This window comes from Canis aureus, chromosome 15, assembly GCF_053574225.1.
Source record: "Canis aureus isolate CA01 chromosome 15, VMU_Caureus_v.1.0, whole genome shotgun sequence".
Lineage (NCBI taxonomy): Eukaryota > Metazoa > Chordata > Mammalia > Carnivora > Canidae > Canis > Canis aureus.
Window position 1 is genome coordinate 67,963,936 of NC_135625.1, and position 27,994 is coordinate 67,991,929.

The window sequence follows — 27,994 nt, forward strand, 5'->3', positions numbered from 1 at the left end:
TGTTTGGAGAGCAGACTCTGGCTTCCTGGTTCCGTCCCCAGCTGGGGTCCTGGCGCCTGCAGGGCCGAGGGCCGGGGTGGGGGGGCATGTGGCTCCCTGGGCTCCCAGGCCTTCCGGGACCTCCTGGGCCCAGTCCCCCCACGGCCTACCCTTCCTGCACTTCCTCCCCTCGGAGCAGGGGTGACGGGGTCACAGGCCTTTTTTTTCCAAAACGTCTATTTTTAGGTCCCGCGGGAGCTGCCGCAGGAGGCTCTGTGGGAAGCGGGGTAACATCTGCTCCCCGGCCGCCGGCCGCGGCTGGCCTCACGCGGAAGCTGGCAGGGCCTAGGCGGTCCCGCACTGCCCAAAGCCCACCCAGCACGGAGACCCTGCTGCAGGGCAGTGCCCCGACCCGGACACCCCGGTGCGCCACCTGCACTCGAACCCCGAACCCACGTTCCCTGCCTCCCTGTGACAGGTGCCTCGTGAGGCACGGCGAGGACTCACATCGCCTGCTGTTAATAATTACAGATTACGCTGCACTTTTACGTGCTCTTTTCTATTTAAGATTTTATTTATTTACTCCTGAGACACAGAGATAGAGAGGCAGGGACACAGGCAGAGGGAGAAGCAGGCTCCATGTGGGGAGCCCAAAGCGGGACTCGATCTCGGGACCCCGGGTTCACGCCCTGGGCCGAAGGCAGGTGCTCAACCGCTGAGCCCCCCGGGCTGCCCTAAAGTATTATTCTTAAAAGGCAAAGCTTTCTATGGGAAGTTGGGTATCGGTGTTTTTTTTTTTTTAAAGGAAGTCCTTAATCTTTGAACGCTTCTGTGATTTGTGTAAGAACAACAGGCCATTCACCAACCTTCTGGAAACCAAAGGAAGGATGGCCAGGCAGCCAGATATAATGAGAATTAATTAGGGAAAACCCCTGGAATACTGGAAAAGCGGGCCCTGCGTGTCTCCGGATGAATGTGGAGACCGCACGTCTGCAGCCCCACATACGCCGCAAACAGGACGCAGTGATGACCGGCCTCCACGCAGATGGTGTCCGGCTTTCTCGTTCATAAATCTTCACGTCAAAGCCACAGAACGTGGGCGCCGGGCAGCCTCAGTCGGTGGAGCGTCTGCCTTTGGCTCAGGTCCTGGTCTCAGGTGCTGGGATTGAGTCCCGCGTCGGGTCCCAGCTCAGCGGGGAGCGCGCTGCTCCTCTGCGTCTCCCTCTGCCCCTCCCTCCTGCTCGTGCTCACTCCCTCTCGCTCTCAAATAAAAAAAATCTTTAAAAAAAAAAAACAAAAACCGTGGAACGTGAACGCGTTCCACAGCTACGGTCAGCATTTTCCGGGAGAGGCGGGAATGCGCTCCCAAGGTAAACCAGCCCCGCCTGCTAGAAGAGCTGCCCAGCCGGTGCTGGCGTCGCCGTCGCGGCTCCCGTCTGGGTGCAGGCAGTGGACCTGCCAGGACGCCCTCCCCGCAGATGGACTCACCCCCTTGGGAAGCGTTGCCGCGTCCGCCTGTCCGGGGACACGAGCACCAGGAGCGCGGATGCACCAGCCCCGGGAGGCTGCGGCCCTGTGCGTCGTCTACACTCCGAGCACATCCGTTTCCAGCCAGGATCTGCTTCCAACACACTGGCAAGGAGACTCCTCCCCTGGAGACACTGAGCGGATGCTTTCCTGGCCGCGAGGGTTGCCAAGCACCCCCTACTCTCCAGACGCGCCGGGCGAGCGGGGCCCCTCGGCAACCTGCAAAGACGCCTGGGCGTGCGCACCCAGGAGAGCAAACTGCTTCTTGTGCACAGCAGTCGGAAGAAAGGCACGGGGGTGGAGGTCCTGAGGATGCGGGGCCGCCCGGGGTGCGGGGGCCTCCCACACGGAGGTGGCACGGGGTGGACGCCGCGGAGCCGTGTCCCGTCTGAGTCGGCACCTGGCACTCTTCTCAGGGCTGCTGATACTCTGTGGCCAGAGGGGCCCCGGTGTGTGCTGTCCTTCGTCCGCAGGAGGACAGGGGCGTGCTCAGCCTTCGGGCTCCCACCGGTGACTCCACGTCCTCCCTCCATGTTCCGTTAGCCGGTTCCGTGCAGCAGCAAGTGGCCCCGGTGACCGGAGATCGCCGCCTTGCAGCTGCTTCCCATCGGGTGGGAGTCCAGGTAGACGGGACTGCCTACCGCTGCCGGCGTCGGGCTTGGGGACAGGGCGGCAGGGAGGAGGCACCCCCGCTGCCCCCAGGAAGCCCCCCTGCGGAGCCCAAGAGCCCGGAGAAGGTGCTTTCCAAGCAGAGGGAGGCCGGTGCACCTGCTGCAGGGCCCACAGAGGAGATGGCAGGCATCCGGATTTGCACATGGACGGACGGATGGAGGGAGGTTGGCAGCACACACGGACCCCTCAAGACGCGGCCCAGGTCAGTCGGTGAGGCGCCGTCCCCGTGACCTGTGTGGTCGAGGGTCCCAGGTTCCCGGAAGGATTCCAGTCCCACAACGGGTCCAGGCCACGGACAGGAGACCTCGATGCCCCTGCCTCCTGCACACCCCCCAGCTGGCCGGGCCTTCCTCTGGGAACGCACACAGGCTTCTGGCTCACCTCGGCCGCGGACCTTCTGAGGAAAGGCTCCTGCAGCCCGGCCCAGGCCAGCGACACGTGGGCCCCGAGCAGCCGTCTTCCCGCCTCGACCGCACCACGGAGCGCCACAACCCCGTGCGGAGGGCGCGGGGCACAAACCTGCCGCTTGGACGTAACTGGGAAACCCCATTTCCTGCAGAAAATCGGATGCACGTAAATCCTAGGCCTCCTTCTAGAATGATCTCTCACAACCTCCGGCATTTGGGGACTTTCCTCCCGGATGCCCCCAGCACACGTGGTAACTGGGAACCCAGACAGTTAACGGGAGGTTTTTGCTCTAATTTCGGAAACGGTAATTCTGTCATTCTTAGGAGGTCACTGGTGCTCAGACCCCGAACCAGGTCCCTAGGCAGGTAGTGGGGCTTGACTGCAGCGCCCCAACCACCCCAAGGACCACGGGCCCCACGAGGTCAGCGCTGGAAACCTCGGCCTCCGTTAACACCACGCGGCTCCTCGCCATTGCTGAGTGCATGACGCGGAGTCTTGGAAATATGAGCAAAACACGGAAGACAAGTTTCTGTGAGAAAAAGCAAGGTTTCTTCCTAAAGCATCAGGATGTTACTACTAATTACTGTCCGTGTGCCACTTGGCAGGCTTACTTGGTCCTCAGAACAACAGCTCAGGGGGTGTGCAGTCACGTCTTCCAGAAGCTCCCGTGCCCTGTGTGCCACAGCTGGGTTCCCAACCTCGGCTCTGCAGCGAAGCATGCTCCTCTGCACTCTGGACCCGGCCTCCTGGGTCAGAATCCCGGCGCTCCCACACGGCAGGTGCATCAGCCAGCTCGGGTGCCACAAGCGCTGCAGACGTGTGGATTAAACGACGAGAATGTGGTCCTCACGTCCTGGGGGGCTGGCTGCCCCGGGTCCAGGCTGGTCCCTCCCGAGGCCTCTCCTGGGCATGCAGACGGCCACCGTCTCCTCCCTGTGTCCTCACGTGGTCGTCCCTTCCGGCTGGTCTGATCCTGATCTCCTCTTCACCCCCTGTGGATGCCTCCTTAGGACCCCTGTGTACCCCCCAGGATGCCCCCGAAGGACCCCCTCACCCCCTGTGGATCCCACCCCCTCCTTAGGAACCCTGCAGACCCCCCAGACACCCCCTGTGGACCCCCCCATGGACGCCCTCACCCCGTGGATCCCATCCCCTCCTAAGCCCCCTGCAGAACCCCCTAGGACCCCTCTGTAGACCCCCTGCAGTCCCACCGCACAGACCTCTCCTCGGGCCCCTCTGTAGACCCCCACCTCCTTAGGAACCCTGTGGACCGCCCAGGACACCCCCGAAGGACCCCTCACCCCCTGTGGGTCTCTCCTTAGGACCCCTGTGGACCCCCCTACTGAAGGACCTCTTCACCCCCTGTAGATCCCACCCCCCTACTTAGGACCACTGCAGACCCCCCTAAAGGACACCCCCTGTGGACCCCTGCAGACTCCCCGCTGAAGGACTCCCCTCCTTAGGACTCCTGTAGACCCCCCAGGACACCCCCTGTGGACACCCCCCCAAAGGATGCCCTCACGCCCTGTGGATCCCACCCCCTCGTAAGCCTCCCTGCAGGCCCCCCTAGGACCCCTCTGCAGACCCCTCTACAGACCCCACCGTGGGCCCCTCTGTAGACCCCCCTACATACCTTCCCTGGGAAGGGAGGCCGCTCTGGCCCCTGGGGCTCCTCCCGGCCCAGCTGGGGCTGCAGGGAGGGCCGCTGGAGTCCCCTCGCACTCAGCCAAGGGCAGCTCTGCGCACCCCGGCCTCTGGCTGCCCCCACGGGGCCTCAGTTTCCTGCCTGTCCCCATCCCCACGGCAGCCCCAACTCTGCACGCATCTCTTAACGCACGGGCGCCATGCCTGGCTGGGCACCGTCCTCTCCATCTCAGTGGTCAAGCGACGGCTGGTCTGACAACCTCTGTGCCTGAGCCCACGCGGCGCCTCCCGAGGACAGAGCTCTCCAGAGCAGAAAGCCGAGGTGTGAAGGAGCAGGGTCTCTGGGGGGGCAGCTAGTGCCCGCCCCATCAATGCGGCCCCTGACCTTGCCGGAAGTGACCCACCTGTCCCCTGCCACGTGGGGCCACCAGCGGCGGTACCCCGATAGCTCACCATCAAGGTGTCTGTGCCCCACAGCCTCCCCCAGCGATGCCCATTGGGCGCCACACCGACTCCTGCCCAAGGGGACAAAAGATAAGGCTCCGTGTCTTCCAGAAACATCCACTTCCCTCCTGGAGCTCTGGCTGCAGGAGCACCTCTCCCCTTCTTTCCTCAGAGCAGACCCCTCAGGGGTCAGGATAACAGGTATCCTTCTGTTTCTAGCCTTTTTATCATAAATTCTCCCCGCGTTCTATCCCAACCCCGTCTGCTCCAGGAAACAGGACACCACCCCAAGCTTGAGGCTTCACACCCCACATGGGATCTGGCTCCAAAAGGCCTTCAAAAATGCCGCTTCCCGCAATGACAGTGATTTATCTGCTTGACCCCTGCGCATGCTTCAGGCACCTGTGGATCGCTTCCCCGACCTGCGAGTCCCGTCCCTGCATCACCTTGGGGTTCCCGGGGCTCAGCACAGAGGTGGTGACCGTACAGCCAACGTTTACTACATCAGCAGTGCTGAAAACAGGCCGGGAACTCATGATTCTGGCCAAGAGGGTGCAGCCTCACCCCTCCCCGAGCCTCATGGAGCAACGAGACCCAGGATGCCCCACAACCACAGCACGGGAGACCCGGACAGGTGGACAGACGGTGGCTGTCTGGGAGCCTCGGTGTGCCCTGGTTGCCTTGCTGCCTCCCGCAGGTCCCCAAACCATCACCCCTAGCACGGACAAAACAGCTCCAGGAAGAGCCCGCTCACCTCGGTGCTCACCCAACACACCAAGGGAAAGACCAACCTGACACCAAGGGAAACCCTCGCACGGTGGGTTTAGTGAAGCCGAGCAGAAAGCTCCTACTTCCTAACACCTCCGCTTCCCAGATGGGGGAGGCACTGGGGATGTCCCCTCCACGGAGGGCGTCTTGGGAGGGAACAGCGGGAAGCTGAGCATCAACATCTGCCCGGGGCAGGAGCACTGAGCACCACGGGGAAGGAGACCAGACGCCATTAATCCAGAGCCTAACACAGCCGCGGGGAGTCCAGGATCAATCAGAAAGCCCGTTCCCCACACAAGGACAGGGAAAGCCACCTGGATGGGCATGCACAGTTAATGACGACAGCGTCGACACTACACAGGCGCTGGAACGGTCTGGCGAGGATTTTACAGCAACTTGTCACCATGCTCCAACAAACAACGGTGCATTCTCTTGAAACAAGTGAAAAAAACAAAAGCAAACGGAAAAAAAAAAAACTCTCAGCAAGGAGGCAAAAGTTACCCCCAAAAGTGGAAATTGTGGGACCGAAAGATACAGAAGGAGCAATGTGTGCAGCAGCAGGGCAGGGCTGACGGGGAGGGGATCCTGGACTCGAGGAGCCAGCAGGGGCGTGTACCCCACGTGAGCAGCATAGCAAAACCCTAACAGTGAACAAGCCAAAGCCGAGGGGCCTGTGAGCCAGGGATTCGACCCCACGGTTGTGCCACCTGCGGTCCAGGAGGAGAGGGAGGGGCAGCTGGGAGGCTGCAAGAAGAAACGGCATCTGAAAACCCCCCCAGGCTTGGCCCAGGACGTGATCACTGAGTCAGGGAGCCACACGATCCCTGAATAGGATAAACACCAGGAAAACCCACCCATCGCAACAAAGCTTCTGAACCCGAGACAAGGTCCCCATTGCACAGGCAGCCCGGACGGGGGGCACCACTCCAAACGTGGGCGACTACTCATCTGAAACCAACAGGCCAAACGGAAGTGGCACCAATTTCCAAAAAAAAAAAAACAAAAAACAAAAAAAACAAGGAAACGAACCACCAACTAAGAATCCCACACGTGGCCTAAACATCCTTCGGTAATGGGGTCGAAAAATTCACAGGTGGCAGAGAATGAACAGGGCTTGTTTGGAGACCCACCCCCTTAATGAACGGCCAAAGCACGTTTTCCAGAAAGAACGAAAATCCTAAGAACGCACAAAGTAACGGGGACGCAATACAGGGTTATGGAAACCCAAATAAAGCAAGAAAAGAGGGATCCCTGGGTGGCACAGTGGTTTGGCGCCTGCCTTTGGCCCAGGGCGCGATCCTGGAGACCCGGGATCGAATCCCACATCGGGCTCCCGGTGCCTGGAGCCTGCTTCTCCCTCTGCCTGTGTCTCTGCCTCTCTCTCTCTCTCTGTGTGTGACTATCATAAATAAATAAATAAGAAAACTTAAAAAAAAAAAAAAAAAAAAAAAAAAAAAAAAAAAAAGCAAGAAAAGAGAAGCAGAGGGGGGAGATCCAGGGCAGCAAACAGAAAACTCGGTGTTTTCTGTTGTGCCGGACGGACGGCTGTGCCGGACGGACGGATGCTTAGGTCTCTGTGCCTCCTTCGCCCCCACCCGTGCTGCAGGGACACGGGCCCGCCACGCTGCAACTGCCCCACTCTCCCTACCGAGCAGCCCCTCTTTCCTGCGGGCCACACCCCCTTTCTCAAACCAACCTTCCTAGAAGTCTGGCTCGCGTCGTCGTCGTCCTACGGCTGCTGGCCATTCCCCGTCCCACCACCCCCCCGCCCGCCGCCGGTACTCCGCTGATTTTGGCACTTCCAGAATCAATTCATCGAGTCCCTTCACATCGACCTGCTGTCGGTGTTTTGGTTGAAATCACGGTAGATGCGCATGTGAGCTCAGCTGAGATTCAACGCCTTTCCGGCCTGACCCTCCCGTCTGCGAACAAGGTCTTGTTCTTCCTTGGCTGCTGTGCAGCCGCCTCCTGTTATGCTTTTAAACGTTCTCAGAGAGGAGCATCACCTTCAACGCCACCGTTATTTCCGGCCGGCTTTGCCCCAAAGGCCGCCGAGAGCCTACTGAGGACAGGAAGCCGCAGGTCAGCTGGTGGACCGCATGCTCTGGAACAGCCCGCCCCGCAGGATGAGGGACGGCGAGCTGCGTCCGCTCCGCTCCTGCAGCACACGAGGGCTCCCAGACACCATCTTCCTGGACCAGCACTTGTCCTCCAGGGACCCTTCTTCCTTCCCGTCAGAGCCGTCCGGGAGCTCCACAGCATTCCAGAAGCTTCTTGGGCTGCACGCGGGAAAGCGGGCCCACCCCCGGTTCCTCCAGCCCCAATGTCTCCCGGTGTCAGTCACCTTCCTGATCGCCTGGAGGCACTTCGTCCATCAAATATCTGAGAGAGGACAGGGCTCCAGGCCGGGATGGGAAGCGGAGGCGGTGCCCTGACTCCCTAGTCCGGGGCTCATGGGCTTGTAATCCGGCAGGATGGAAGCGGGCGGGGGCAGCGGGTGTGGACTCGGAGCAGGAAGGGTGTGGTCAGCGCAAGGGGTGGTCTGGACCCCAGCTCCTACTGTCCCGGGGCCCCGTGACCTTCCCATCACAGGGGAACACCAGCAGGGACAGCCGTCGAAGGAGATGGGAGGCCAAGCAAGTGGGAGGGAACCTGCCTGAGCCGACAGCTGCAGGGCTGCCGCCCCAACCCCATGGTGCCTCCGCACGCTGCTCGCCGCTCCCTCCAAACCCGGGGAGAGGACACCGAACATAAGGCCGAACAAAAAAGCAGAGCGGCAGCAGCCGGGACCACGCCTGCAAGCGGTTCCGGCCACTCGCCTGGACCCTCACCCGCATCCGACCGAGCACCTGCCGCCCTAGTCGCAGGCACAGATGCCCCCGCCCAGGGCTGTCAGGTCAGATTTCCCAAAGATGCTTTCAGGTCGCGGTCCCGTCACGCACACCAGCGCTCTGGGAGGCAGCGATCCTCGAGAGCCCTCCCTGTGCAAGCCAGCACCCCCGTGCCCTGCACGGGGACGCAGCCGCCCAACGGCAAGCTCAATTAAGAAACCCGGTCACAGGACACCACGCATCTCCACGCCCTGGGAGGCCACGCTCTGTCCCCAAGGCGACCCTGCCCTGCACAAGCACATGTGGCAGCGGCAGACCCTACCTGTAAGGTAAGCCTGCCCCAAGGAGCCACCCCTGGACCCCCAGCCCAGGACGGGGTACGGCCTCGGGGCAGGACGAGGGGTCTGCAGGGGGGCCCCACCCCACGTGTGCCCGTGGGTGGTCTCCGGCCTGAGACCCACAGAGGGAGACGGTGACTGCTCTGGCCTGGAACCCAGGGGCCCACACCCTCCAGTCTCACCTGGGGGCTCACAAAGACATTCCCGTGCTGCCCAGTTAACGGTGAATCCACACGCATGCAAAATTAAAGCATCAAAGTGCAAAACCACGGGTGATGCTGTGACACACGCCAGCCTCTGGGCAGGACGGAAGGAGAGACCACGACACCTGCGGGTGCAAAGACCCCAAAGGCAACGCCACTGATGAGCTCGGGCTACACTTTGTTGGAGAGACGGCCCAGCCTTTCCCCCGATGGAGCCTCTGGGGCCCTCTCGTCTGGCCCCTCACCCGCCCCATCCCTGCAGCTAGGGGGCCCCGCATGTCAGCAGCCCAGACCCGCACCCACCCGTGCCCTGCAGGCTCAGCTGCGCCAGGTGGAGCCCAGCGCGGGGAGGGACCCAGACGCCACCCCCCACCCAGGTTACCCCAGCGGCCGCATGTCCCGTGCTCAGTCCCGCAGTGTTCAGAAGTCCTCCTCCCCCAGCGGCTGCCCTGCGCCCGCCCTCCGTACCGGCCGCAGCCCTGCCTCTCCCGGGAAACTGGGGCGCAGCACCTGGGTACAGCCGGGCCTCGGTCCCAGCCCAGCCTCCACGCCCCAGGCCCCGGGCGGACGGGACACTGGGAGCCAGGCAGGCGGCTCTCTGGGTTTAGAAGAAAACGCTGCGCTGGGAAGCCCCGGCCCCGAAGCTGAAGCTGCACATCTGTGGGGCAGCTTTCGGCCGCCCCAGCGGGTCTCCAGTCCCGGCAGAGACAAAGCAGGGCTTTCTTCTGGAAGGAGGGGCCCTCCAGGTTCCGGGGCTGGGCGCCCGTGTCTCCCAGGGTCTCCAGGAGTCTCCGGCTCCCTTTCCCGGGACTCTGCACCCCCGTCCCCTCCCCCACAGCCAGGAGTCCTGCGGGGCGGGGGCGGGGAGGGGGGCCGAGCGAGCTGCGCTTACCTGGGCAGCGCGGGGCGGGGCGCCCCTCAGTCCAGGAGGGGCCCGGGAAGCGGCGGCGGGTTAGGCGCTCCTCGGGCTGTCCCGGGAGGCCCTGGGAGCCAGCAGCGGCCCCCACCTCCGGGGGCAGGGCGACTCTGGGTTCCGGTGTCCGGGAGGGGGGGGGGGCCGGGGCGGGCCGGGGGCGGAGGCCCATTCAGCAGGCGGGGCGGGGTGGGGGGGACTGGGGCCTGCCGCGCGGGCTGCCTGCCCGGTCGCTTGGGGCCTCAGGCCCGCCCCGCCTGCTGGGTCCGCTTCCTCTCCAGTCCTCTTCCCTCTCCCTGGTTAACCTCTTGCAAACCCCCAGCTGCAGCCCTGCCCAGCTCTGCTGCAGCCCGGGGCCTGCCTGTCACCGTCACCGTCGCCGACCGCCAGGGCAAGCAGCCGGGACAGAAGCGCCCCCTCCCGCCCAGTGGCGCCTCCTCCAAGGTGGACAGGACCCCTGGGCTCCTGCTCGGTCGGCGACGTCCTGCTGCTCCGGCCCCGCAGGTCCTCCCCCCTGCAGGCGGCAGCGCCAACCCACCCAAGAGGCGCCAGGCCCTGGAGAAGGGAGCCCCCGGGGCGGACCCCTAAGCACAGCACCTGTCCCTCCTGCCTCGGCCTGGCCTGGCCTCCCTCCAGGGATGCCCGGCTCCTGCTCTCGGTGCCACATGTGCCCACCTGCCGCCCGGCCTCAGGGTGGCCCTGGCACCCGGTCGTCACCCTGCACAGGCCGACAGACCCGGTCCCCACCAGGAAGAGCCCCAGGACCGCTCCCCAGCCTAGCGGGCATTTCCTCCAGCTTGTTTATGCGCCTGCAGGGCAGCAAAGATGGGTTGGAAATGTCTGACGGGCCCAGGGCGGGCGCGGCCACAACGGATGCCCCCCCACCACCACCCCCACCGGACGCTCCTGTGCTGCCCCGGCCCAGGAAGGCCCAGGAAGGCCCAGGAAGGCCCATGAAGGTGCTGCTTGGGCGGGCCCCTCCCAGATGCTCTGCAGACGCCGAGGGACGGACAGGCCGGGAGCAGCCGCCCGGTGGGTCCAGGGGAAGCAGGACAGGCTTCCTGGGCGCTGCCGCCACGACTGGGACGCGGGGGGGTCCACAGACACGTAAGAACCGCCTGGAGACACGGCCGCCCTGCCGCCTCCTGCTCCTCTCACTCGGCCGCAGCTACGGTCACAGCTGTGCTCAGAGCGGCAGCGGCAGACGACCCGGGTCGGCAGGCGGACGCCCCCGGGCTCACACTCGCGGGGCCCCGGCAGGCGGCTCACACGCACACGTGCCCGGCCGCCCGCCCTCCGCGCACACTCGGCTCAGGTGGTGCCAGGATGTCTGGGAGCCTCACAGGGAGGCTGCTTACAGGACGGGGGCCACTCATGCAAACTGCAGGGGGGCCCAGGACCACAGACAGGAGACACCCAGTGACGTGCAAGCAGGTCTTCAGCAAGGGCCGTGCCCCAGACACGAGACCGAGGGGTCCCGGGAGGCCCCGCGTGACACACGAGGGACGTGGATCCTGGGGGTGCTCCTGACGCCCAATGGCTGCTTTCCCGGGAGCTACCTGCCCGCCAGCCCCAGATGCCGGCTGCGCTGCTAACGACGTGCTCAGGACGTGCTTTTGCAGAGAAGGGACGAGAAGCAAACAGAAGCTGCAACCCCCACGAGCTCGGCTGCACCCGAGTTGGCGGCGGCCGACGTCCAGGTCCTCCGAGGCCCGGCACAGCGCCCACCCGCGGAGCGTGCAGCCACCCGCACCCGAGGGCACACGGAGGTCGCCCAGGAGCCCCCCGCCAGCACACCAGGGCCCTCGAGCACTGCCGGTTCCTGTTTTCCCAACTACCCAACGCTTATTTCCCTGGCTACTGATTTTATTCACGCGATCTCTCTCCACCACATATGAGCACATAGTGCATGATGCATCCTAAATGCCCCCAAAAAGCAAAGGAGCCCTGAATCTGGGCCCAGGCGGGGACACACACTACTCCACTTGCGTGCAAATACGCACTGGAACGCGACGGCCCGCAAAGCGGAGACAGTGTCTCTTCACCCAACCAGGGGGCTCCGGTCAGGGCCTCTCCGGGGCAGGGACGCGTCCTCACCGGGGGTTTGGGGGAACGGCCCCAAAGGCGCAGGGGCAGGTGGACCACAGCCAGGAACGAGGGGCGGGAGGCAGATGGCGCGTCTGACCCCGTATGGCCCACGCGGCTTGAGGCTGCCCCCCGCATGCATCCCCCGGCACCGTGCACCTGCGGGCCGGCGTCCCGGTCGGCAGCGAGGCTGGTCCTGGGGGCTCCCCGCTCAGGCTCTGCCCCCCACCACGTTCTCAGAGGCGCCCAACTGGCCACTGAATCTGCTGCCGGGGGCCGCTGCGGCATGGACGGGACGGGCTCCCCTCTTCCCAGCCCAAGGACCGCGCTCCACTTTCGACGGGGATGAAGCACACGTGGGAGGAAACGGCAGATTTCAAGACGCGTGTTTGGCAGGTTGTCCCATCCACACGCCGGGGTCCATCCCACCGTCCCAGCGACCGTCCCCAACACCACGTGGGGCACAGCTACCCCCGCACCTGCTGCGGTTTACACGGGGTCCGAAGGGCGTCTGGGGGGCTCCACGCAGGAGCTCAGGCTCCGCGGGCGGCCTGCGTCTCCCTCTTCCATGCCCCTCCTCCTGCTTGTGTACACTCTCTCTCAAATAGGTAAATCCTTAAAAAAAAATTGCAAAAATAAAAGGTGTCCTGAGAGGTCCCACAACTAGACAGCAGAGGACCAGGGTGGCAGCTGGGGCCCCCCGGAGTCTGTCCCCCTGGGCTGGCTGCAGGCTCAGAACGGGGCGGCGGGCAGGCGAGCGGCGGGGGGGGGGGCAACCCCGTCCCCCAGAGAACACAGAGAAACCTCTACTCAGAGATTCCAGAACAGTCCGCCAGAGGTGGAAGAAATGAGCTGATTCAAATAAACTGGGAAACCCGAAGATCCCTCTACATCAAAAGCAAGCACACAAAGGCCGGCATTCATCGTGGCCGGGAACCGGCAGCTCACGTGGGGACACTTCCAGGCTGGCCCACGGGGACGAGGTGTCAGCGGGGAGTGTGCCCAGAGCCCAGTGAATGGACGCTCTCACGCCCAGGCTGCACCCGGCTCCAGCAGCCCACCAGGCAGGGGTGTTTATTTTCAAATATATTTTGCGACACTCAACGTTCTTTTCTTCATTTTCTTCATCTGGGGCCGGGCAGGGGGGTGGTCGGGGGCCAGTGAGCTCGCTGCTCATGCACAAGGGGGTTGACGGTCACCAGGAGAGAGGCCCTCTCCTGCACAGACCGGTGTGCACGGGCATGCAGGGTCGCCCACACGTGCAGCTCCACGTGCTTGCTCCGGGGTCTGCGCATTCAGAGGGCTCCGGGTGTCCAGGAACGTCACGCATGTGCACATCCAGCACAGGCCTTTGTTCCCGTTATACACATTCTCAGCCCAAGCTCATGAAATTTCAAGAGAAGCGCGGAGTCGGGGACAGGAAGGAAAGGGGGCGCCTGGTACAAGGGTTGCACAATTTGTCACGCTTTGAAAAATGACTTTTTTTTTTTAATAAAAATAAAGCACTGCCTCAAATTCTCTCTCTCTCCTCTCTCTCTCTCTCTCCCCCTCTCTCAGCAAGAGGGTCCTGGACATGCTCGCCCTCTGGCAAACGTCACCACCTGAAACCAGCTCCAAGGGGGCCCCGCGGTGCTCAGCACACCCCTGCACCCCAAGGCTGCAGCCCCAAGAGCTCCACCCTGTCCTGCCCAGGGATCAGAGTCCTGGTCATCACGGCTGTCCCCACGACAGGAGAGGGACCGCTCGCATGACAGCCAGGGCCCCAGAAGGGCCAAAACACTCCCCAGAATGAGGACAAAATGGAAACTAAAAAGTGTAGGAGCCCAGTTCCAAGTCGGGGGAGGGGGGCTCCCCACCCCATGTGTGGCCCTCCTATGACTCATCCCGACCCTGACCCCATCTACTCAGGGACACAGCCCCGCAGGCCCAGGTGGGTCCCCACACCCCCCCCCCACCGTCCAAGCTGTCACCCGGGCTCTGAGCCACCAACCCCAGGCCCCCCGCGGCCCTCCTGGGTCTGACGAGGTCACGGGAGCGGCTCGCAGAGCTCAGGGGATGGCTCTGTCCCTAAGTCACCGCTCTGTGAGAAACCAGAAGGGAGAGCTGCCGGGGGCGGGTGGGCGGGGGAGCTCGGGGCTCCCAGGCCCCCCAGTCCCCGCGTCACCCACTCACCAGCCCGGGAGCCCCCCAGACCCGGTCCTTGTGGGCGTTTCTGGGGCTTCATCCCGAGGACGAGATTGATGAAATCACAGGTCATGGGTGTGGGTTCACCCTGCGGCCCCGCCCCTTGAGGTCGGGCTGCCCCTGGGGCTGGCGGGGGGGGGGGGGTCCCCACCTGTAACCACGTGGTCGGTTCCCCTGGCAACCAGTCCCCCCCCCCCCAGGTGCTTTCTTGATCTCACCTAGATGGCATAACAGGAGACATCTGAGCTCCCGGACTTAGGGAATCCAGAGGGGCTGGGGGGGTGGGGGGCTCTGTGCTGGGAATGCACTGAGACCAAGTCTGTCCTTCTCCAGAAATCCCAGCATCGTAGGCTCACACCTGGAGCTGCTGAGGGTGCTAAGGATGGTGTCCCAGCACGCCCGCGTTTCCCGGGGCTGTAATGCAGGAGGGTCAGGGGTGCATTTAACACGGGGACAGCCCAGGCCGGTGCTGGAGGGTCCCGGGTGGGTCAGACCTGCTGGTCTCCGGAAGCTTCCTGCCCCACCCACAGCAGGAGGAGCAGGTCAGAGAGGGGCAGTCCTCGCTCCCCCGCACCCGACCTCGGCTTCTCATTCCAGCGCCCGCCATGGCCCTGGAGCACCCTCTGGCGCGGCTTCTGTGCATGTTGCTTTCCACCGCAAGAGCCCTGTTTCTGCTGCGGAGTGGATGCGAGGTGCCCATGGCAGCCCCGGGGACATCTGGCACTGAACCTAAGTGGCCACAGGACCCGGGGGACACGTGGACGAGGGAGCAGAGGGCAAGCGCCGCACCCAGACCCGCAGGGCAGGGTGAGCCGGACCTGCGACGCATTCCCTCCACGACCAGGCCAGAGTGAGGAGTGAGGGTCCCGGGAGCCCCATCTGCACAAGGCCTTGCCCCCCCCCCCCCCCCCCCGGCTGCAGACCATCCCCCCAGCGCCCTGTCTTAGCCAGGATTCTGCCAAGTCATCCCCATCCTGCCTAGCCTCTGCCCTTCTGCACCAAGAATCCTGCTGGGCCAGTTTAGCAAGTATCCCCTCCCCCCATCCTTCTCAGAACTTTCCGTCCACCCACCTACCTGTCCCTCTGCTCCTGGCTCTCCGCTGCTCTCTTGCAGCTCAGGCTCTCCCTGTGGCCACAGGACCAAGAGAAATCTGTCTTTCCCACCTCTGGCGGGCGTCTGCCTCCCTTTCTCTGACACCTGTCCTGTGGGTCGTCCAGGAAGTAACCTGATGGTGCTGGGCTGATTCGGACTCCGCCGACACCCCAGCACCTTGGAGGACACAGGAAGGGACTCTGTGTAGTGAGGGGTTGCGCTAACTGTGCCCTCAAACAACGCCCGGAACCGGAATGGGACTAGGCCCTGACAGTAGTAATAGCAGAGTCGGAAACCTCTCCCTCCCTCAGCCTAGTCAGCACGTACTTGTGGGGTCCCTCCCAGCCTTCAAAAGCCCAGACCTCCTCACCAGGCGAACCACAGTACGAAGCGGCCAGGCACCGGGCACCCGAGTCCTCGCCCAGGACCTCGCCGCCCTGGGGCATCCCTGGTCATCCCCGCTTACACGCAGCATATCCGAGAGGACAGGGCTGCTAAATGGGAGGGTCCCGCGCACACATGGGGACCGCACCCACATTTACTCCCCACCAAGGGCTCCCATATTCCCGCTTTAACTCCTTGTAGTATAAAATCCTACACACAGAAGTAGGGCAGGACAGTACGATAAGCTGCATGGAGCCTCCGCCCAGCAGGTCCACTGGCAGCTGGTATGGCCTCAACCACGCCTGTGCCATCTCCCCTAGTGGGATTCACAACAGACCCATAAGCTGGAGATCATTGTGGCTTTACGTGCAGAAGAATTACAGGGACACTCTACTTTCTTTATCCGCTTTCCTCCCAAAGCCGTATCTTGCAGGAGACCAGGACCTTGACGTTGATATAGTCGGGATAGGCCACATTCCCCCCGACACAGACCCCTGTGGAGCCACGGCCACTTCCTTCCCACCTTCGTCCCTCCTGAGCCCTCGAAACGCTGTTTTGCGTTCTACAGTGGTGCCTCAGCACGGGTCCGACATGAATGGAACCATACAGCATGTCACCTTTAGGAAATGTCCACTCTGGAGATTCATCAGGGCTGTTTAGGTCTCAAGAGCTGGTTCACCCAGATGGATGAGCTGGGCTCCACAGCGTGCAAGGACCCCGGCCTCTATGACCATTCCCCTGTAGAAGGACAGCTAGGTTGTTTCCAGCTTTGGGCCCCTAAAAATAGAGGCACCATAAACACTTGTGGGCGTCAGTCTATGTCCTCAGGATAAAACTCGAGGCTCTTCGTCAAGTCACATGTAGCAGCACGTGTAGGTTATTTTTTTTAGGAAAGTGCCAGATGGTTTCCCGTGGACAGGCTATACCTGTCACACTCCCACCAGCAGGGGAGGAAAGTTCCAATTTCTCTACATCATCACCAGCACTTGGTGTTGACGCTATATTTTTATTTCACCGATTACGCTGGGTCTGTAGTGATGGCTCACGGTGGCTTTACTCGGCCTTTCCCCAGCAGTAACGACCCTGGGCGTGCTTCACAGGCTTCTCTGCTACCTGTCCATCCTCTTCGGTGAGAGAACTCTTCCTGGCCTTTATAGGCCTCCTGATCGGGTTGTTTCTGTCTTTACTGCCGAGTACTTATAAGGCGCAATTTGCTCCCGGTCTGTGGTCTGCCTTTTAACCTCTTCCTACAGAAATCTCCTTCAATTCTGATGAAGTCCTACTTCATCAATTTTCCCTTTTATGGATCGTGCTTTGGGTGCTCATCTAACAACACTTGTGTAGCCTGGATCCCAAAGATTTTCTGCTATTGCATTTTCCTAAAATGTTTGCAGTTTTATGTTTCAGTTTATGATCCATGTGAAATTAATTTTAGTATAAGATACAAGACTTTGGTTGCTGCTTTTTTTTTTTTTTTTTTTTTTTTTTGACCGTGGGCGCCCAATGGCTCCAGCAGCACCACTTGTTGAAAGGACGGTTTCTCCTACATTGATTGCTCTGCACGTTTTCCGAAAGTTGGGTAAATTTGTGGGTTTTGGGTTTTCCATTCTGTTCCAGGGGTCTTATGTCTGTACCTCACCCTACACTACATGGTCCTGATACTCAGGGTTACCTAGAAAGTCTGCACAGTAATCAGTCCCTGCCTCCACTTTATTCACGTTATTTTAGCTAGTCTACATCCTTTGCACGTCCACATAAATTTTAAAATTATCTTGTCTATAACCAAAAAAATCTTGCTGGGATTTTGATAGGAATTGTGTTAAAACAGTGTATCAGTTTGAGAAGAACTGACATCTTCACCAGGGTGAGTCTTCCAAACCACGAACATGGAATGCCACTCCATTTATTTAGATCTTTGATTTTTTTCCATCTATCCTGTGGAGTTTCCAATGGAGGAGTCTTGCATGTTTTCTTATGTTCACACCTTATTATTTTCCTTTTTTTGGTCTATTATGAACAGCGCTGTGTATCTCATCAGGTCTGTGCATGTTCACTGGTTATAGAAATATAATTGATTTTTGTGTGTATCTCTTACGTCCTACAATCAGCTGACTTTGTTCTAGAAGGGTTTTTTTGTTGGTTTTTATTTATTTTTATTTTTATTTTTTTGTAGATTCCTTGGACTTCTTCACATAGATAAATTGTGAATCTGTAAAAAGCAACAATTTTGTTTTTTCCCTTTCACTCTGTGGTCTTGTGCCTCCTTTTCTTGCATGATGATCCTGCAGAACTTCCAGGTTTAGGTGCGAGCTGCAGGGTTTTTGTAGATTTTTACTAGTGTTTTGCTGGAATATTCTAGTCATGAATAGACGTGAATTTCATTAAAAAAGTTTTTTGACGTCAATCGATATAGACTCATATGGCGTTTTTCTTCTTTTCCACTATGTGTGATGGCCGACACTGATGGATTTTGAAATATTGAAAAAGCTTTGCATCTCTAGAATAAATCCCCCTTGGTGAAGATGTTTAATTCTTTTATATACACTATTGCTCTATTTCCTTGGCTTCGCCTAAGGAGTTTTGTGTCCGTTCACAAGGGATAATAGCCTATCGTCCCCTTTTTGTTGTCTTTCTCTGGTTTTGGTACCAGGGTTCACACTGGTTTCATGGGATGAACCAGGATCTGTTCTCTCTCCTTCTGGTTTCTGGGAGGAGTTCTGTAGAATTAGTGTTGATTCTTTACACATCTGACTGAATTCTCCAGTGAAACCGTCAGGGCCTGGAGATTTCTTCGGGAAGAAAATGTGCACTGCTGCCCTCTTCCTGTCTGCAGGATGTGCCGTGATGGGTCCCTTTCATCTCTGGTATTAACAATTTGTGTCTTCCCTCTTTTTTTTTTTTTTTTTTGTCCGTCTTTTGAGAGACTGGCCAATTCTCTTGATCATCTCCAAGAACTGCTCTTTTACCGTTTCTTTTTCTCTATTGTTTTTGTTCAGACTTTTGTGATTCCTGCTTTACATTTTTAGTATTTTCTTCCTTCTAACCATCTTGAGGTCATTCTGTTCTTCTTTTTCTAGATTCTGGAGGCAGGCGTGCAAACTCTTCCTTTCAGGCTTCTCTCCTTTCCCAATGTGTTTCCTGCCACAGGTGTCCCTCTTGGCACCGTCTCAGCGCTGTCCCACCAGGCGTGAAATGTCTTGCTTTCATTTTATCCAGTTCGATACACTTCTTGAGATTTTTCTCTTGGACCCATGGATTATTTGCAAGTGTGTGGCTTCATTTCCAGGCCTTTTGGACCCCTGGATTCCCTGCATGGCATCCACGCTCTCTGCTCTGCAGAAGCCCGCTGCACAGCCCAGGATATGGCCCACCCGGGTTCGTGGTCCCGGGGCTCACAGCCCATCCACTTCTCTCCTCCACCTTCTGGCATCTATTTCACATGTGCTGCCAGGGGTGTGGTTGCGCTTTGCAGGAGAAATAGAGAAGATTATGCCTTTTCCTTGCCAGGAGGCCAACGCCACTCTCCTGACGGGGCTCTAAAGCAAATGCTCTCATTTATGCACACAACGGCACCTGGCTTTAATGACACGGAGCCAGGCACTACGTTCAATGCCCAGCACATCCCACCCCAGCCCTGCGCGCTGGTCAGATGAGGCATTACCACGTCTGCAGATGAGAAAACAGGTTCAGAGGGTCTCCACCTACGAAAGGAGCGGCTTTTCCATGAATGGACTTCAATCTGGGCCCTCTGAGACCTTCTGTGTCACTGGGTGACTTGCAGTTCCACCGAGAAGAGTGAAAACTGAGCCCTAATCTGACAATGCAGAACAAAACGCCCCTCGCTGGGGGTGAGGCTGACTGGCGTGCAGTCCCGGCTTTGCCCCCCACCCACTGTGTGGCCCAGACGATGTGCTTACATCTCTGTGTCCGTTCCCCCAGCTGTCAGTGGGTCAGCAGGGATAGTGACCCTCGTCATGTGACCACAAGACGAGAGAAATCACACTGTGAAGAACACAGGGCAAACATCACCTGCACGTGAGCTACTGCAGTCACCTGCCCGCAGCATGTACAGCATGTGGGACCGCCACGCGGAAGCAGGGCCCCCACATCCTGAGCATCTCGTGGACCCACAGCATCAGGGGCGGCCAGGTTAAAAATTCAGAAGGCACTCACAGGTGTTCTTAGGATGAAAGAGGTGCCCCCTTCATGTGCTGGCTTTTCATGCCTGAAGTCAGAGCCCTACTTCCCCTGCATGGGAGTCTACACACCGAAGGCACTGAGGACGCCCTGACGCTGAATGCACATTGGGTGTGCAGGGCCTGCGTGGCACAGACTCAGGAGCCACGCCTGCCCCCGGGCCGGCACCCACGCCGAGCACGCCAGCCTCACTCTGCTTCCCACGCCTTTCTCAAGTTCCAGAAGGTCCATTTTCTGTGATGCTTCCATAAACGCATGCAACTGCCCCCCTTCTCTGCGTTTCAGTCCTACCTGCTAAGAAAGGCGAGCGAGCTCTGCCTGTAAAGAGAAGCAGGTACGGTCCTGAAGCCGCGGGGGGACCTGGGAGAGGGACAGCCCTTCCTGTAAATGACACACCCATCTGGTGTCCTCTGGGCAAACAAGGGCCACGGCACCAGCCGTCCTCACAAGCACGTCCCCGGGGGAGGCAGCAGGAGTCCAGGGCACCCAGGAAGCCTGATGACCACTCAGGGAACCCTCGTCTGCCTCCCCTGGGGCAGCAGGAGGAAGAATCTACCGGCACAGAGAAGAAGGGCCTGAGAACGCACGCAGGCCTCCGGCGAACAGCATCCCCGCTCCCGGTGCCCGAGGCCTGAAGCGGCTGGACCTTCACGGCAAGTGGGGGATGTCGGCAGGAAGGGGTGCGGAGTGGACGCCCTTCCCTCCCCTGAGCCCGCGTGCCCTTGAGCCCCATGCAGAGGGTGGGACCTGAGCAAGGGCCACAGCAGAGCTGTCCCAGCGGTCGTCACCCCGCGGGCAGGTCCAGGAGAGCGGGGTCTGGGGTTGCCCCGCAGCCCCAGGCAGGGAGCCCGCTGACCCTGCAAGTCCTCTGCTAAGGGCTGGGCGGGCTTTCCAGATTCTGCTTCCAGCTCCAAGTAGCAGCGGGAGTTGAAAAGCACAGACACTGCCCCCGAGCGCCCAGGACCCGGTCGCCCCCAGAGCGCCGCGGCCCCCGCCGAGAGCCCCTCCCTCCTGAGGGGTCCGAGATGGGACTCCCGTGGAAACACGTCCCTGTGAGACGCACAAGCCGAGCAGAGGAGATGCTTACCGTGGGGCCCCCTGCCCAGCTGCAGCCCCGGCGGGGTGAACGGCAGGTAATGCGGGGGCGTCGTCACTGGAAGAGAAAACAGACGCCAGCTCTGCCGCCACGACCTCCCCGACGCTGAGCTGCCATCCACCGCGGGCTGGCTCCTCGCTTACCGTACGGGGTTTCTGGAGACACGGGAAAGGCCGGCGTGGGAGAGACGGAGGAGTCGCTGCCGCTCTTGGCCGGAAAGAAGGTCCTGCCACTGATCCCGTCAGGGTCTGGGGGGTATGCGGGGGCCACCGTCTGGAATTGGCACAGGGAGTCGAGTGAAGGCCCAGGCTGGCCCATGGCGGGGCAGTGGGGGGACAGGAGGCCGGGCCCTGTGCACAGCCCCACCGCCAGAGGCCACGGAGAGCTGCTCGGGGACACGGAGGAAGGTGTCCCTGTGGCGCGTCCACCTGCTACGGCGCAGAGCCGGGGCACTGGGCAGCAGCGACGACAGATCACACCACCCGACCCCGTGGCGAGCTCACAGGCAGCAGGAGCAGAGCGGCGACCAGAGGACTGGTCCAAATCCCCATCTCTGAGCTCTTCTAGGCTCCAACCCCCCTGTCCCATGACAACAAAGACCCCACGGGTCGGGAAGGGCTCGTCGCCCCGGGCTCCAACCCGTCTGCTGCACCCTGGTCACACGCGGGAGCTCTGTGGGCCCCACGTCCACGCCGACCCACCTTCTTCCTGCTTCCCTCCCAGGCCCACAGCTCCAGGCAAGCACCCTGGAGCCACCCTGGGCCCCCGCCGCGCTCAGGCCACAGGGGCTGAGCACCTGGGCTCACCCGCCCGCACCCCTGCCTTCTGGGGAGGAGCGCCGTCTACGGGGCGCAGCGGGGTGGCGATGGGACCACGACCGGGATGGCACGTACCTCCTTGGTGTCTGCTGCAGAGAGGAAGGGAGCCAGGCTGGCAGCCTGTTCTGCGCCAGGGGCCTTTCCCCATCCGCACTTAGGGAAGGCCGGCTGCCCCCCAGCACTGTTGTCGTACTGCCCGAGGCTCAGCTTCCGGAATCTTCCACCCAACGGCTCGTCACCGGAGGAGCCTGACAGGAGAGACACTCAGGCTGAAGGGGCCTTCACCGCAGCAGAGGACACACCCCTCCGTTGAAACCGGACAACTTCTCACAGTCCCTCCTATTTTTTTCTGGTTCCAGAACATTTTCAACGACCAAAAGGGAGCCCTCCTGCCCGGTCCCCTCCCCTGGGCCCTGGAGACCCCCCCCCAATCTTGTCTGTCTCTGGGGACCTGCCGGTTCTGGACGCTTCCTACAAACAGACGCATCCAGCAGGTGTCCTTCGCTCTCCGGCTTCCGTCACCGAGCGTGATGTCCCAGCCTGTCACCCTCTGAACCCACTTTGGCTCACTCCTCGCCTCCCCCAGCGTCGGCTGCAGGAGGCATCTTGTGCATCTGGTTCCCGGGCACAGGGAGCCCCGAGGCTGGGCCGGCGCCCGCCCTCCCCTCGCTGGCTGCCCCGGGACTCTCGATGTCCGGCAAGCTGGACCGGGGCCTGGGAGACCAGCCACGCTCGGTCACTTGGCCGTTGAGGGGACACGGAGATACACAGCCCCGCCGTGATCGGGCCACGCGGACATTTCAGCAGCGGGACTGTGGGAGGTTGCAGCCCCCGGACGGCCAGGCCCCGGTCCACGCCGGACGCAGCTGCCACCAGCCTGCCCTGGAAAGTGTGCTGAGGCCCGGCTCAGGGAAATTCCGGGGTGCCGAGGACAGTCGTCATCTGGGGAACCTGGATGCCCCCGTTGAGCCCCTACAGAAGTGGAGGATCCAGCCCAAGGCACTGGGGTGCCCATAAAGGGCTTCCACGGGGGCTGAATCCACCTGCCCCGGGAGACCAGCACTGTGGTCACCAACCTGCCACTGAGGCAGCAGAGGTGCAAGAGGTCACTTGCTCCGATTACTCGCTTAAAAAACTGGATTTAAAAACAAAAAAACAAAACAAAAAAAAAAAACAGGGACGCCCGGGTGGCTCAGCACCTGAGCATCTGCCTTTTTAATCAGGTCTCGGGATCGAGTCCTGTGTCAGGGTCCCCGTGGGGAGCCTGCTTCTCCCTCTGCCTGTGTCTCTGCCTTTCTCTGTGTCTTGCCTAAATAAATAACAAATAAAATCTTAAATAAATATATAAATGAATAAATAAAATCTTATTTATAAATAAGAATAAATCAATAAAATCTTAAGTAAAATAAATAAAATATTACTTATAAATAAGAAATCAATAAAATCTTAAATGAAATCTTACTTGTAAATAAGAAATCAATAAAATCTTAAGTAAAATAAATAAAATCTTACTTATAAATAAAAATAAATCAATAAAAACTTAAATAAAATAAATAAGTAAATAAAATCTTACTTATAAATAAGAATAAATCAATAAAACCTTAAGTAAATAATTAAATAAATAAATAAATCTTATTTATAAATAAGAATAAATCAATAAAACCTTAAATAAGTAAAATAAAATCTTATTTATAAATAAGAATAAATCAATAAAATCTTAAGTAAATAATAAAATAAACAAAATCTTACTTATAAATAAGAATAAATCAGTAAAATCTTAAATAAATAATAAAAAATAAATAAATAAAATCTTATTTATAAATAGGAATAAATAAAATCATACATAAATAAATACCTTAAAATACAACAACAAAACCCAGAAGCCCCCTGGCAACTCTGCACCCCACTGTAAATGCACTGAGCGCTGGTTACTTGGAGCCCACTTGCATCTTCCTAGGGCGACTCCAGTTTCTCGAGGGGACTGTCCAGCCTCGTCCATAGATAAAGAGCCGGGGAACCCGCGAGCTGGGGTCGCACCCCTCCTCTGCCCTGCGTCACCACCCTGGTCCCTGGCACGGAGGCGATGTCCTCGCCCGGTTAAGATCCCAGGTGACTGCTCCGGGCAGCCAAGGGGGCCAACACCTGCCCGGAAGGCCAGGGGGAAACCCACGGCCTCCTGGAGCGTGAACTGTGCCTGCCAAGTGCCCTGAAGCTCTGACCGGAGGGGCCGCGGCGCCAGCTGGGCCCGCACAGCCGGTCCTGGAAGCTGCCTTGGGTTGTCGAAGCGGGAACAACAATGGCCCAAGGCGGCCCAGCTGGGTGAGGCATCGCGATTTCAGCTCAATTGAAACACGCGCGTCTTCTAAAGAGGGTGGCAGAGGCCACAGGGCAGCGTGACGGCGGGAAGCCCACCCCGCCGGCTTCAGGTCCCCGGAGCGGCTCTGGAGCTGCGGGCCTCCCCGGGGGCGCCGGGACCGCCCGCCACCCACACCTGGAGCAGCGGAGGCCTCTCTCCCCCGCTGTCTGCCCACGCGCCCCGGCCCACGGGAATGGCCCGCCGCGGCACACGGAGCGAGCGAGGCAAGCCTGTCTTCCACGTTGCAAAACCGAAAATCCTATTCCCTGGGAAACACCAAAGCGCTTGGTCGGGCAGCGTCTCTCCCAACACGGCACGCCAGGAAGGCAAAGGAGACGGCCGAAGAAGCTCGAAGGCCGCCCTTTCGATATGAGGAATGTCAGCAGCCCTTTTCCTTCGGTTTCCTCCAAATCAGAAGGGACTCAGAGCAAAGATGTGAGAAGCCACCGGTGCCAGAGGCAAGGTCACTACTCAACCCACTGAGACCCCGTCAGCAGAGCCTGGTGCCTGGCCTCAGGTCCATTCTGGCTTATTGCAATTTATTTGCCCCTTAATGATCTGTCCCCATCCCAGGCCCGCTTGGGATCTCGCTGGCCCGCTCCTCACGCACATCATCTTTGAGCGACCGTAGCCATGACAGAGGACGGCGGCCAGAGGTGGCCACCCCCAGAACCACTCTCAGCAGACGGCAGTGCAGGCAGGCCCCGCGGGGCCCCCGGTTGGGAGCGATGACGCGTGGCCCTTCTGGCTGGAAGACCAGAGCTGCGACTCCCAGGTCGGTCCCCGCTGGGGACGCCACCACCTCTCCCTGCTAACACCGACTTTTCGGCCCTCTTCCCATGGCTTCCTACAGCTGCCCATCCCTGACGGTTCTTGCGCCCTTGGGGGGGGGGCACGTCTGCGTGGACCAACCAGATCCTAGCACACGTATGGCAGAGCTTTGGGCAGCAAGTCACCCACGCCAGAAGCCAGGAGGGTCGCCAAAGCAGACTTTCCGACACTGGAGGGCGGGGGTGGTCCCTCCACAATTAAAACACTGCCATGTGGCCTGGTAGTTCCACTCAAGAATTGAACACACTCGGACTAGGACGCTCCCAGCAGCACCCCTCGGGACAGCCAAAGTGACACCGTGTCCATCACACGGAGGGATCCACGGTCCGGGCACCCAGCGGATACAAATCAGCCACCACACGGGTGAGAGTGCAAAAGCAGCTGCCAGGTGGAAGGAATCGGGCACAGGAATCAGCCACGGAGGGCCACACGCTGTACAATCCATTAGGCGGAATGCCCAGCACCGGCAGATCCGGGGTTGGAAAGCAGACGAGGCACCTGGGGGCCAGAGCCGGGAGACAGCACCGACCACTAACGGACATGAGCTTGATCGTGATGCACGTTGCACCGGTCGCTGAACTTGGGGCTTTGGAAAATCACCACGGATGCACCGTGTCCAGCACGCGCGGTCTCACAAGCCAAAATGTACCAGGAGCCCCTGTTTCTCCTAAGACCCAGTGGCGGGCTGCTCCGGGCAGAGGAGCTGCAGCCACCCCCTCCGTCACCTCCAGGCTAGGCCTCACTGCCGGGCTCCTGCTCACGCCCCCCTGCCTTGCGCTTGCTCAAGGGTATCAGCAGGTGAAGTCTCCCCCACTTCGGGATGCGAACCAAGAGACCTACCTAAGTGCCAGGCTGTAGGGAGGGGCACACAGCCGGGGTGGCCGACAAGAGCGAGGGAGCACAACACCCCAGACCCCCAACCCCCCTCCACCTCACCCCATTTCATGAGGTGAAAGCTTTCCGACAGGTCACCTCTGGACAGACTCTCTCCTGTCCTGTGGGCAGGGACGGCTCCCTACACTGTCCTGTGATGAGGTTCTTGAATTCAGCAGAGCCACAGGGTCCTTGGAGAGTCATCTACCCTTCCGCCAGCACCACACCCCTCCGCTGATGAACATCACCGTGTGCTGGGACGCAAAGGGGCTTTCTGGCCGGTGGCAGGGTCAAAGTTTAGTGGAACAAGGGCTCAGCCACGGCACGCAGACAGATGGAAGCTCTAGTTACGTGCCACGGTAGGCTGTAGGCGTAAAAATCGTGGGGGACTCAGAGAAACTCACACATGACGCCTGCTACAGCACCAGGACTCAGAGTGGCAGTGCTTACCGCCATGGGTACCAGCATCACTGATACCACTATCACACTAGGGGTCACCATCACCATCACCACCACCATCATCACCACCATCATCATCACCATTATCATCACCATCATCACCATCAGCATCATCACCATCATCACCACCACCACCATGATCATCTCCATCAGCATTACCATCACCACTATTATCATCACCATCATTACCATCATCACCACCACCACTATCATCATCACCACCACCACCATCATCACCATCACTATCACCACCACCACCATCATCATCATCACCATCATCATCATCACCACCACCATGATCATCTCCATCAGCATTACCACCGTCACCACCATTATCATCACCATCACCATCAGCATCACCACCATCACCATCACTATGATCACCACCAACACCACCACTATCATCATCACCATCTGCATCACCATCATCATCACCACCACCATCATTACCACTATCAACATCACCACCACCACTGCCACTACCATCATCACCATCATCATCATCATTACCACCACCATCGCCACCATCACCATCATCACCACCATCAGCATCACCACCATCATCATTATCACTATCATCACCACCATAACCATCATCGCCATCACCATCGTCATCACCATCATCATCATTATCGCTATCACCACCTACATCACCACCATAATCATCACCACCATCATCACCACCATCACCACCACCATCACCATTATTAATATTGTGCTGGCATCAAGCAGACTTTCCCAGGAAATGCTCAGCTTTCACATACACTTTTCCTCTCTGTAAGAAGTAACTAGACCCAGAGCGGCTGAGCCACCGCTGTGAGCTGTCAGGACACACAGCACCCCCAGGAAGAGCTCCGGGGAACGCTATTCCCAACTTCCTACCACAATAACTGGGGGTTACTCTTACTACCAGTACACATTCTACAAAGAGTGAGGGATCCTACTCACCTCGGGATGCTGAGGTCCCTGCACCCAAGTTATTTTCTACAGCGAGGATTGCATCTGAGACGCAAGACAGACCAGGTGGGGTCTTGCTGGAAGACACAGCATTTTGGACCTTGCCCACCCCTTTCCTGAGCAAGACTCAAGATGACTCTGGTCAGACACTTTGTCAATGGGGCCAAGCCTCAGACACAGACACACCCCACGTGTGGGGTGACGGCCACCATGCTGGGCATGCCATGGCACCTTTCCGACTTGCCGGCCCTTCCTGCTTGGCCACGTGTGGCCCAGCTCAGCTGAGCAGCCTTGGCCTCCCCATCGTGGCTTGGGATCTGGAACCCCTTCAAGGCACAGGTTTCCTGTATCCCCAAACCCAAGATGTTCCAGGACTCAAAACCAATTGGTTAGCTACCCTACTAGCACTCCCCCTGCACCTGGTGATTTTTTTATTTTCTGTTGTTGGCTAATCTAGCCTTTCCCAAATGAAAAGTACAAATACTGACATTTAAATTTTAAAATCACTTGGGTTCTGGAGTACCTAGGTGGCTCAGTCAGTTAAGCATCCGACCCTTGATTTCGGCCAGGTCATAATGTCAAGGTCCTGAGATCAAGCCCCACACGAGGCTCCATGCTCAGCATGGAGTCCGCCTGAGTCTCCTCTTTCCCTCTCCCTCTGGCCCTCTCCCCCTACAGCTGCTGGCGCTCACACTCTCTCCCTTTTTGCTCTCAAATAAACAAAATCTTTAAGAAAAAAAAAAAAAATCAAATGGCTTCCAGCATTCTCTATACCTGCCAGGGAGGGGAGCTCCCTGCTGCTTCAACTTGACGCCTGAGAGCTACAGACACGAGCCTTCTTCCGATGGGATTTTTATCAAGACACGATGTCCCAGAACAAGAGGCAAAGCCTGCTCGTGGGCTGCTCCGAGCATCCCTCTCCTCCGCCAAGCTC

At 59.3% G+C, this 27,994-nt stretch overlaps 1 protein-coding gene and 1 long non-coding RNA gene across 13 annotated transcripts in view; both read right to left on the reverse strand.

Moving 5' to 3' along the window:
- Positions 1–27,994, reverse strand: part of TNS3 (tensin 3) — a 157,317-nt gene that overhangs the window by 23,434 nt on the left and 105,889 nt on the right. For all 12 annotated transcript variants that reach the window (XM_077850338.1, XM_077850337.1, XM_077850336.1 and 9 more), the window contains 2 exons: positions 21,660–21,832; positions 20,910–21,039 (listed from right to left, as the gene is read on the reverse strand). In XM_077850338.1, coding sequence (XP_077706464.1) covers positions 20,910–21,039; positions 21,660–21,832 — 303 coding nt within the window. The remainder of the gene's footprint in view (positions 1–20,909; positions 21,040–21,659; positions 21,833–27,994) is intronic.
- LOC144285079 (uncharacterized) lies at positions 523–9,826 on the reverse strand. Its single transcript, XR_013353534.1, has 2 exons — positions 9,707–9,826; positions 523–3,578 (listed from the first exon to the last, which is right to left on the reverse strand). It is a non-coding gene; the product is annotated as an uncharacterized LOC144285079 (long non-coding RNA).